The 12,113-nt window shown below is 33.7% G+C and overlaps 1 protein-coding gene across 16 annotated transcripts in view; it reads right to left on the reverse strand.

The window, feature by feature from the left end:
* Positions 1–12,113, reverse strand: part of mtd (TLD domain-containing protein mustard) — a 98,188-nt gene that overhangs the window by 31,919 nt on the left and 54,156 nt on the right. For 12 of the 16 annotated variants that reach the window (XM_076127888.1, XM_076127895.1, XM_076127868.1 and 9 more), the window contains exons 3-6: positions 9,217–9,279; positions 7,560–7,657; positions 5,150–5,211; positions 3,055–3,190 (exon numbers count right to left, since the gene is read on the reverse strand). In XM_076127888.1, the coding sequence (XP_075984003.1) occupies positions 3,055–3,190; positions 5,150–5,211; positions 7,560–7,657; positions 9,217–9,279 (359 nt within the window). The remainder of the gene's footprint in view (positions 1–3,054; positions 3,191–5,149; positions 5,212–7,559; positions 7,658–9,216; positions 9,280–12,113) is intronic. The other 4 variants (XM_076127910.1, XM_076127957.1, XM_076127845.1 and 1 more) reach the window with 1 other exon arrangement.

Genomic DNA, 12,113 nt, shown 5'->3' on the forward strand with positions numbered 1-12,113 from the left:
GAACAAAGGCAACGTGCTACAAGTAACTAAGCAAGATGGAATACTTTCAGTTCTTATAATTGCTAAATTATTGTACAATATTGAAGGCCGTGTGTCGTAAGTTGTATTTTCTCAATTAAATGATCCGTCACGACTCAGATTCGACGACAAGCGTATTAACAAATTAATAGTTAAGTACTATCGCCTCTATGTAGTTTATCTACTGATAGAATAATTAATCTAATTATTTCTATCAAGTATTTTGTTTGACTGCAGTACACACTACTATATCTAAAAATCCCTTGCACTACCTGTTATACTAGAAGTACTTCATCACTTCAAATTACTAAACAGTGAGAAGAAATTGTCACATCTCTCCAGATAGGAACTAACAAATGATTGAATAGTTGACCACTAATAGAGCGAAAAAAAATATTAGGTATGAACAGGACAACAATATTGACCTAGGTCACAAAACTAAAATATTAAGACCAATAAAGAAGACTGCATAGACACGTTTAAGACAGTACCTAACATTCATGGGAAATTAGATCAACGATATAATTGGTAGCCACGTTTGTGGTCATTAGAAGGTTAATAAGATAATTGCATGTTTACATGAAGCATTTAATTTATGTGAAAATACTTCCTACGAGTTGTTTTTATTCATTCTTCAATCACGTGGTACCAGATAATACTTGGAACAATGTATCAATGGACAGAACGTTATATCGGCCCAATCAATGAGCAACATTTATATTATTCAGAGTATTTTACTTTTGCAATCAATGTCTATTCATCGTATTCTATTGTTTCATTATAACATACGGACAATAGTTTTCGAATTCCATGACACGAACAATTATCTCGTTCGTAGAAATGTAAACAGTGATTTCTTGCTCCAATAAGTTTTCATGATGTTATTGAAACTGCTAATTGGTTTTAATTCAATTTGATTCGAAGTTGATCAAAGAATAGTTTTACTTTATAACAGTTTATTTCACTGTAAACATTTCTAACGTTGAACATTTTTAAATTGCACATTGCCAACCCAATAATTTTATTTAACCAGGGAGACCTAAATGTCAACGAATATTTTAAAAGTTTAGTATATTGCATTTCTAATATTGTTTCAGAATAAAACAAGCCCTTGTTAATCATAGATAATAATATAAATAGCTCATAGATTCATAAAAAATCTCTATGCACACGCTTATTTCAATCAAATTACAAAACTTGCACAACAAAAATCAATAATCCAAATTATCTATGGAAAACGAAAGAATTATTTCGAAACTTTCTTTCGCAGTGATAAGGAGTATGAGAATAATTTGTCATATGTACATAGTGGAACATTATCAGGTGAGATAACCGAACGGCGAACTGGCTTACAAACGTACATGTTCATATGACAGGCGACATAGTGACAAGCAGTCGGACATCGCTGAACACTCGTATTATTTGTAAACAAATAACCGGTTTATATTCTAAGCAAACCGAACATAATATGTCTAATATTAAACAACTTACTAAACGATACATGTGTCTATTAATCGACTAAACTATAGAACATTACGACAATCCTATTTTAAATTACATTAAATTGCAATTTTACTAAAATATAATAGTTAGTGACTTTTGTGAATTAAACTTATGCACTCTGATTATTATTATTTTAACTAGTGTTTCTAATTTTAAAATAACCCCTTATCTACCAAATATTCTTGCAGGCCACAAACAATTTGATAAAGAACATCCAAACTAATTCGATTACATTCCAATTTTAATATTAGCTATTCGTGTTCGTAGAGCCCTGACTCTGCATTTTTAATCCACAGCCTTTTTTGCAGTGTAACGTTTTTGCTTGTAGAATCATAATTATATTTGTATACAAACAACAGAGTCAACCTTTACTGCGACCTGCCACAGAGATGAAAAATAGTTCTAAAACACTAATTTATTTAAATTCGGTTTCCTATCTGTTTCTTTCTCGATAAAGTGTCTTTTCATCTAGGTATCATAAGCAGATTAAACCAAAGTTGTCGTCAACAGTATTATAAAAGACGTACATTATTAATAAATGCCTATAACGACAATATAAAAGCCCATTATCGTTTGACAGATCTTAGATAATTCCCGCTCGAGCCGATATAACTACTGAATTACTGATATAATCTATGCAAGTTACGGCCTTGCTAATGTTATAATGTGAATTTAGTCGTAGCATTGATGTGTGCTTATATTTAATGACGTATAATTGATCCCCTTAGGCGGTTCACAAGCTGCCTGTAATTATTTCTGGTGTTTATAATTATAAACATGTTAATTTTAGTTTGTTGGCCTTGTGTGTACAAATATGATATTTTTGTTTAGGGTGAGGAGCCCAGACTAAAATATATCAAGATAATTTATTAGCGTAATACTACCTAACCTAAATTTATTCTAGTTCATTCAAAACAGTGCTGTTAATTACTCCGTATTCAATTGAGATTGATTACATCGATACAATTGAAAGAGTCGTCTGTTGTTATCTAGAGTAATTTATACACGACCAGGAAAAAAAACTAAATAATACTAATCAAGTCAAATATAAGAAAATTAAATAACAGTCTATATTAATTTAAACAGTACTATCGTTTCGATCCCATTTGTCATTTTAAATTACACGTAACGGATTTCCTAATTGACTAGGAGGCAGTAACCTCAGAGCGGTGATATAAGCGTCCCACCCCTTCCTAGCGACATTATCAGTTACAAATACAATGTTATAGAATGTTTCTAATACAATAGTTGCTAGCGTAATTTTCACTGCCCTTTGAATTTTCCATTTCACCACCATAGAGTACTAAAAAGTAGTCTGTACTCGGAGAATACAGGTATCTATGGTAACCGGGGATCATATAAATTCTGTCTCTTAAATAACCCATTTTTAGATTTCTTCAATAGCGTCACAAATTACCCCGGCCAAATTCATGGGCAAATAAATTTAACGTTTTTGTAATGATTGACTAGAGCGAACGAACAGTCATATGTTATGATTCAGTACCGAAGCAGTATCTTAGTTGATAATCTTACCTTTCCTCTTATCGGGAACGAGGAGTGTTTGTCCCGGGAAGATGAACTGCGTGGCGAGCCTGTTTAGCTTGGTGAGCTCCGACGGGGTGGTGTCGAACCTCGCCGCCAGCGACGTCAGGGTGTCACGGTCTCGAACCTACGCAAGAAATTTACTAAGGTTAGTAAAAAATACAAGAATGATGAAGAAATTTAAATTAGTAATAGTTCATAATAAGCTAAGCCTACAGGAAAATGTAGTACTATTTACTTACGACACGTGTCTAAGTACCGTTAATTAGTTAAATCTATTCATGAGAAGTGGATCTTCTAAACGGTTTTCTAGAAAACACCTAAAGTATCATGGCGCCTCGCCGTCGTCGCCGCATTGTAATCGAAAAGTTTCTTTTAAATATTTAAAAATAAACCAGTGCAGAGTAGAAGATGTGCAAATATTTTAACGTTACATTTACCCAAACAAAAAATATCTCATTCCAGTCATAATATGACAATCATACATATCTTTGTTCTATTATAGTTGTTAAACTTATGATCTCATCTTATCACATGATCATGTATTTGGAATTATACTCGGAATATAATATGATATTGTCCCTAGACTCTTAGAAAATCTCGCGAGAGTTAGATATATTTTGTGTTTTTTTTTTTAAATTACAATTTGTGTCCACAGCATATTTTGTTCAGCTTGATAACAATAGGGAAAATCTTTCATTATACTTAATAACAAAACCTCAGTAAAATTAGTAATTCCAAAACATTAAGCAAATACTGAACAAAATGTGAATACAATGTGTATTCATGAAGCATATAAAACTAGAGCAAAGGATTTGTATGATAAAGACAGCATAATACGTAGATTTTGATGCAATGCTGTAGGTGATTAATCATTTATTATACTAGTACAAGTAGTAGGAAGCGAGAGATTACCATAGATAAGTATAGGGATGGGTAGGTAAAAACTATCAGAGATTAAGGTACCTGCGGGTATTAAGGCCTGTCGGGTAATAAGGCCTAAATCACAAAAAACGTACGAAATACAGTAGTTGACGATCAAGATTACTGTCACACAAGCTCAGAGCGTATACAAGTCGCTGCAAAGTGGCGGACGCACTCTAGCACTTCTCCTCCCGCAAATATCGTCGAAATCATTCAGAAGTGCGGTTCAGCAGCACGAATTATAAAAATTGACTCTAGTAAAACGTAAGTTGTTTAGAAAATATCATATTTACTAACCTGTATTGACTGTCCGCTTATTAATTAATGTATGCTTGTCTGTAAATTACCGTTTTAAGAGACTTGTAGTTATAAAAATTATATTATTATTCTTTTCTGTAAATAGGTGGTTGGCGGATATTAAGGCCTATAAAATTTTACAATAGGCCTTATTATACTCCCATTTTTTTAACTGCTATATAAGTAGGAGCGTGTTTTTAAAATGTTTTTTAGTGGTAGTATATACGTAGTTTTTATTTTCAATTTATATATTATTGTTTTTAGTGCTTACAGTCACGATGCCTCCCAAACGAGCATTGTGGTCAGAAGGCGATCTGACAAAAATAAATCACAAAAAAAAATGATCGGTACTGTCATGCCTGCAAAGAAGATAGAATGGATGATGCTATGAGGCAATGTTCGCGATGCTCTAAGTGGTACCACGAAGAATGTGTCGGTTTGACTGCAGAATATACTGATGATTTTCAATGGCCTGATGGATGCGAATAAGGACATTTTTTTAATTTATTAAGACTACTATGCTTTCTATTGCCTTATGTTAATGATTATTGATGTCAAGAATACTAATTTACTTAGTTTAAGTTGATTTTTGAATAGTTTATAGTATAGGCCTTTTTACCCTACCCTATTATAATAAGGCCTAAAGACAGCGTTTTTTTAAAAGTGATATAATGTTTTAGTTTTAAGCTTTAGAAGCTATTTTTTGTTTAAACTCGGTAGTAATATAAGTACATGACTGATTATTATAAAAACTGGTTGATTATATTGGATATTCTTCATTTTATTACAAATCTCCCTTAGCTAGGCCTTAATACCCGCGGGTACCTTATTATTTTAATACAATGATGAAAACAATTATACGTACCGTGTAAGTCATTGTTTTAATCGGCGGTGGAGGTGGTAATCTCTTAGCATGCTCATCTTCATCTGAAACAATAACAATTGAGTATTACCACAACGTATCAGTGTCATTATAATAAAAAATAAAAACGCCTTACAAAACCGTCGATGAGACTTCACAAGGCGCAAATTGCGTCGCTCAAAATGATCGGCGTTTTAACGGCCAAATTGTAATGTATGCAAAATGATTTATGAAGTAATCATAAATGTTTCGATAGCCGAACGATTTTTGTTCTTGCGAAAATCTGTTATTGCATCGAGTGGTTTCAGATATTTGGTTACTTTCTGCGGTCTTGTTAACAAGATTATATTATACGTGTCTTGTTTGAAGCAACTGTATTGAGTTTAGCCACTAGAATATGAATATTCGACGATTGCATAAATAGAAGGTTAAATACATACCACATCGTATTGATTTGTTACGATCAATCCAAAAAGGACAATAACTAAGCGTCTTTGTCAGAACCATCGGTTATAATATGTCGAGTATATTGTCTGCGATTGGCAGCCCTTTCATTAATCATATGCTCAGTTCCACAACGTATTTGGCAGTTTATTTATAGAGTCAATTATAAAGTTATCATTAATTACCATAAATCAACTGTCAGAAACGAACGCAAAAATGTTGATCGATTTTTAAATACGTTTAGTTTGTTAATATGTAGACATTGAGTTAAAACATTTTAGAACAAGATTTATCACTAGTTATGAAATCATAAATCTAAATAACGTTGAAGTAAAATTGCCTCGATAAAAAATATAAACAAACATTGGTTTCACAGAATTTACTGGATTAATTATATGTACTAAAAGCCGGATGTTAGTTTATAGTTGTGTTTATTTTGGAAATATGCCTCGATGCCAAGGAATATTTCGTAGCCAGCGAGAATGATTCGACGTGAAAATGTTCATTGTCACAAGTTACGAGTACGTTTCACGAAATGTATGAGAGAATGCAGTTGTTTTTCATGTCACAATTGTTCATACGAATAATATTACTATAAATCTCAGACAGTTCACAAGAACTGCCAGACAGAACCAATTCATTATAATCTGAATATTTTAAATCTTCGAGAAAGTGTATTAATCATACATTTTAATGTAAATTGTAGTTCAGCTTATGTCTGATTCCGCAGAAGGAGGTCAATATTGCCAATTGCCTTGGGTTATTCATTATTATGAAATTTTAAAGGTACTATGTCTAATAGTACTATTCACGACGCAATAATAATAATGGAGATTAAAGCTTAGTATTAATCTCTCCATAGGTCGATTGACCAGCAGCATGATACTCGTACTTGAGGCAAGTTACTTGTTGCACGAATACTTTGAATTCCATACCTCAATGGCAATCTTACTTAATGTGCCAACTGCTACAGAAACATAGCAAAGCTTTTCCACGATAACCGGTCTGTTAGAACTAAGGACTATTAATAATAAACTGACTTCTAGCTGCACTCGATAGACACAACAGCGTACGCCTTTAAGAGACGGGCGAAGTTCAGTGATTCGTAAACTAAAAGTTGTCGGTGTATACAGAGAGGAAAGAGGAAGTCTGGCTGACAGCGCGACATCAAATAAAAGCTCTACTACCTCACAATAAGTAGCAGAGAGAAAAGAAAATGTTAATTTCTTCCACAAAACAGCAGCGCACAATGGCTTTTATAATTACGTAACGTAATGGAAGAAAATAACCGCAATATTTCATAAGTGCGTTTGTCGCGCCTCTCGTATACTAAATATAATAGCACACTTTGTAATGTGTTTTAATGAAAGGGTTTAAGTTTTAACATGGTTTTAATTTCGTAACAACGCAACAATAATGTTAACTGTTGTGTAATGAAAGTGGTAATAAAACCGTTTCGTTGTAATGTAAGTGGACAAAGCTTCGGCGTTTATACACTGTTAGCAGGATTTATTAACGAATAACAACTCGTGGGAATATCTCCGTGATGACAATTGAATACAAAGATTCAATAAAGATTACACTAATAAGAAAAGTATTCGTAATGTAATTAAACATTTTATATTACGATCAAATACAGCGAAAAAGCAACTTATCGTTCACAGCAAGAAATCTTTCTGGAAAAGATTTCTATTCCATTTGATTGTGTAGTGAACTGAAGTGCACTCCATACTACTGCGTATTCTTATTCTCGGTTTTATTTACTCTCTAGGGAAGTAATCAAATCACCCGGAAAAAGTAAGCACGGGTCATTTATGTTAGACTATAACTGGCGTTACATACCAGCTACATTTTGTGCACAATACTTATATGGGAAGGCTCGTTGAGCCAGGTTATTGAGCGCCAGTATCGAACAAAGACATCACTAGGTTTATGGAGCAAAAATTATTAAATACTTATAGATATTTACCTCTGTGAACAGCGTCGAATCTGCCCTCGACCTTGGAGCGTAGCGCGTCCAGGTCGAAGGGCGGTGAGAACCCATGATCTACCGAACGACTTTTAGACCTGTAATACAACAAATGTAAATTAGCTCATCATTTTGAATAAGTGCCTTCATCAACAGATATAACAATGTTATAAATCTGTTGCTTCTTCCCTGAAAGATGAAACAAAAGAATAATCACAGGATGAAATGCATTGGACTCTCCTACTAATATTTGATTAGCAATTTATTTGCGTTTAATATCTTTCTATGCAACTGAAGTTTTTGACATTGACTTCCATTTAATTTAAATATAAACGACCAAAATTATGATCATTTTAACTGATTTTAATCAGACGGTATTATACATACCTTACAATATAAAAGAAGTTTTCTACAGATGAATACGACGTTAGCAGTTATAATAAATCTATTCGCGCAGTAGTAAAAACATTTGAAATTAATTCTATCCTGTCACAAAATTTTACACAATTTATATTTAAGTACTTCACGTATTCGTGTTTTTACAAATCATGTTTATTATATAGGATAAATAGTTTTAAAATTTCCCGGAGCTGAATAGGAAAACACAGCTTCCATATCTTATACCACACTAGTGGTTATCTAACTAGCAGCAGAGTTTGTAAACAGTGGGGGTCAATGCACGAATAATTGGCCACACTCTTAAAAGCTAACGTCCTAAATACTTGTAGTAAGACAGAAATAGAATGAGCCCGAGGCCTGTCCGACTCACCCACATACGACACACATGTGGGGGTTCGCCAAATGCACCTTATATGCACAATAGTCAGGTACGAATTTGGCAACACGCTACCAATATCAGCATATAACAAAGTAGAGGTAATTATACCGAAATAACTTGCATTTCTGCTTTAATCTATTACATCTGTATTTCCTTGGGAATATAAAATATCTACAACAGGAAGTATTCTAGTTGTTTCTAATGTGTAATGTTTGATTAATGAATTTCTCTGACACTCACTAATGCTAGTTTACATTTCTGCATTCATTAAAATGTCTATTACACTACATAAAGGCCAATATCGTATACTCGCTTGAGATTGGCCTCTAATAAGGCTAGTGGAGGTCAATACTTCACAATATTCATTTAACATAATAATATGAGTCACAAATCATTACAAGATATAATAATATTTATTGGACACAGCTTTATCGAATTTCGGTTACATTCTATAATTCAGGCTTGTGTTTATTTGTAGAATAGTTCCATTAGGAAGTAGAGTTAACGTAGTGATTAACCAAAAATAATAGTACAATCAATTCAGTAGCACAAGATTATACCTACACTGTAATAAACGTAATAAATAAATGCAGAATATGATTAAATTATATATCACACTCTAAACACACGAGAATAACTAAATTAAAAAAGCAACCTTGCGGTAAATAAAATGTGACACCTAAAAATGCTTAGAGAATACCGGTACATTTATCCATTGGCGAGACTCTACCCATAGGTACATTCTTGTACATTTTTAAACCAAATACATATTATAACAATAACATTTGTCACTGATATGCAAAACGCTGGCCAATAGATTGGGTACCAAATGAGGTTGTAGTAATGAATACAGATAACAAAAAGTGAAAACATGAATACCTCTTGTAGGACTGGTCGATGCTCTCGGCGCTCCTCGACAGCTGCTGCGAAGCGCGCCTAGACCTGCATGCAACAGAGACCACGCGCTACACAGCCATACGCATGCAAAATAATAACAACATTCAGACAACTCTATATGCTCATACATAACAATATGCATGTTATTGAATTAAATTATAATACAATTTCAGTTCACATTAGAACGCAATCAATTCGAGCAATTGCTCTTATATTTTTCCATTAGACTTGTCTGAATATTCATTAACCAATTTCCAATCTGATTCATCACAAAAACATTTATAAAATTAATAATGTCGCTTTGAAAATATTTTAGTAAATCAGAGTGGAAACTTACGTAAATTTAACAGTGCGGTTGGCAAACAAAAATATTTACATAAAATTATATCAGCAAATAAAAAGTGAAACATAAAAATGCCACATCGATCCATGCGATGGGTCGTTTTGCGAATCATGCAATGTGTAAATAATGACACGTAGTGAATAATGTATGTGACATTATAAATATTTGTGCGGACTTTTTTTTGGAGTAATTGTGACTTTAATTGCGAATGGCGATTACTTGACCCCATAACTTTAACAATTTATTGTCGCGATGACAACATCTCACAAGTTGAAGATTAACATATATCTTTTTAATAGCCTCGTCCCGAAAATTTTACAATAAAATCCTTAAAAGTAGGCGATTTAATAACATATATTTGGTAAGGAGTTTTAATTTTAATAATACCATCATTTTGTTAGTCACTCATTTCTCGTAAATACTCTATTGTTCTAGGTATAACGTCAGCTTTAGTAAAAAGCTGTTAGTGCAGTTCCGACTAAATTAATGTCAGCGATAATACAATTGTGTAGCGCTGACCCGGTCTATTGTTTATTGGTTAGCTTTGTAGCTCCATTCTAACCATTTCCCAGGAGTGTTGAGTCGACTCGACCCTCAATCAATCTGAGCTGGATTAATATTTGTACAAGAGAAGTGTTTTCAGAATATTCACAGATACAACAGTTACATAAATTCTAGGGAAAGCGCTGCAGAGTTTTCAGATTCATCTAGTACTTATATCCAGTATACAGCTACTATAGTACTTATTATTCTGTGATACAGCTGCAATGATGGTAAAATTGATCCCTGAACGTCCTCCCTCAGGCACGGAATATTTCCGATATCCAAACTATGATTAGCCCCTAGGGGTTAACCTCGGCACCGTTATAAAAATGTTCTTAGCTTTATAGTAGCTGTAGATATTAAGGATCCAACTTCCTTTTGTTTTCTAGTTGGCACGTAAAAGATACAAAAAATTATAACGTCGGTAATTTTTAACCTCGTATTAATAAGAAGTTGAATACCTAATAATTAAACTCCACCCCAAATACAATAACATCCATAAAAATCTTTAAACTATTTTATCAGATATACAGTCTAGAGAAAAACAAAGTTTAAGTCTCCGTAGTAAATTATGCGGATTATTTCCTTTATTGGTAGTGAATACAAATGTTTAAATTAATTAACGTTGAAGACCATGTATGTAAAATGTCTTTGATGTTTATTGACTTTTTTTATAAATAGAAAAAAAACAACCTTCATCAAATGGAAAACCTAGATGTTTATTCAGTGGGAGAGAAAAATAGGACGCGTTACGCTACAGATCTTAATTAGAGGGTTTAACTGTTATCTGCTTGGGGGGGTTAATTGCTTAAATTATTAGTGTTAATTTAAAGAAGCCCTCTAAGTTTAAGCGTGTATAACGCAATGCAAGCAAGCCGCGTCCCCGCCCGGGACACGGCGGGGTGGCTCCACGCGACAGCCACCTACGATTGAACTCCAGTGTTTCCTTTCTCCACGCGTGTATGATACGACCGTTCAAGAATGTAGGGGCTCTTCTTACATTAGCTGCTCCTCGAGCGTGATGGCGAATGAATGTGGGGAGTGGGCGCCGCCCTTGACACTGGGTGGGCGCCAAGCCACTCGCATATTTACTAACATCCGCGTCTACAAGTCATCTTTTTCGTCGAACTTTATTCATGAATATAATTATTACTTACTCGAGTTCTAGTAAATAAATTCAGTGTACAAAATGCCTATGTCTGATAAAAAGTATCATTAATTATTTTAGTAGGAAACTGCGATCAATCTCGTGCTGGCCCTGCTCGTGACAATATAATTACGAATATAATCCGCTCTATTAGGTTCAAATTTATTTCTTGCTGTGGCTTTAAAATTCTTACCAGAGCATTAATTTGGAAGATTTACAAGAGATCGCGAGCCAAATGTATGTCAAAAATACATACACTTTAATAAAATACTGCGCAGAATGTTTACACCGATTCTCAGCAGTATTTACTCGTACGACGTAGTTTAGTTTCTACTTCGTTGTATGTAACGAGATCCACATCCTCGGGTATTGTGACAACCTTTTATGTAGAAGCCTTCGCCGAGTAAGTGTAAAAATATACGTCAACATTGATTGCATTACACAAATATTTAAAACAAATCGAAAGTGGCATTGTTGTCTAACAAGGTTCGGAGTATAAGTTTTCTTGTTGTTCTGTCAGCATTTCAGCAAGAGATGTGAACAGAAAACAAATTCAGTACATGTGATAAAGTTATTGTAGTGGTAGTTGTAGGCAAGCAATATATTCGCGCAGTGTATTAGGAGACTAGTGTTTATAATGCACAGGCATGTTCGTACGACATGTCAACAATACTAACGCTATTCGACATATGACATAACACTAGTGTTATTTGCATACCAACCGACTGAAATACAAGTAATAGGTTCACTTGGGATCTCCTTCAGAGACAGATCTTTGGAGACATTAAATACAAGTACCTATACGTTTATAAGACACATTCATAAATATAATTGTAGTTGCTAGCG

Source organism: Anticarsia gemmatalis, chromosome 2 (genome assembly GCF_050436995.1).
Source record: "Anticarsia gemmatalis isolate Benzon Research Colony breed Stoneville strain chromosome 2, ilAntGemm2 primary, whole genome shotgun sequence".
In the NCBI taxonomy this organism is placed as follows: Eukaryota; Metazoa; Arthropoda; class Insecta; order Lepidoptera; family Erebidae; genus Anticarsia; species Anticarsia gemmatalis.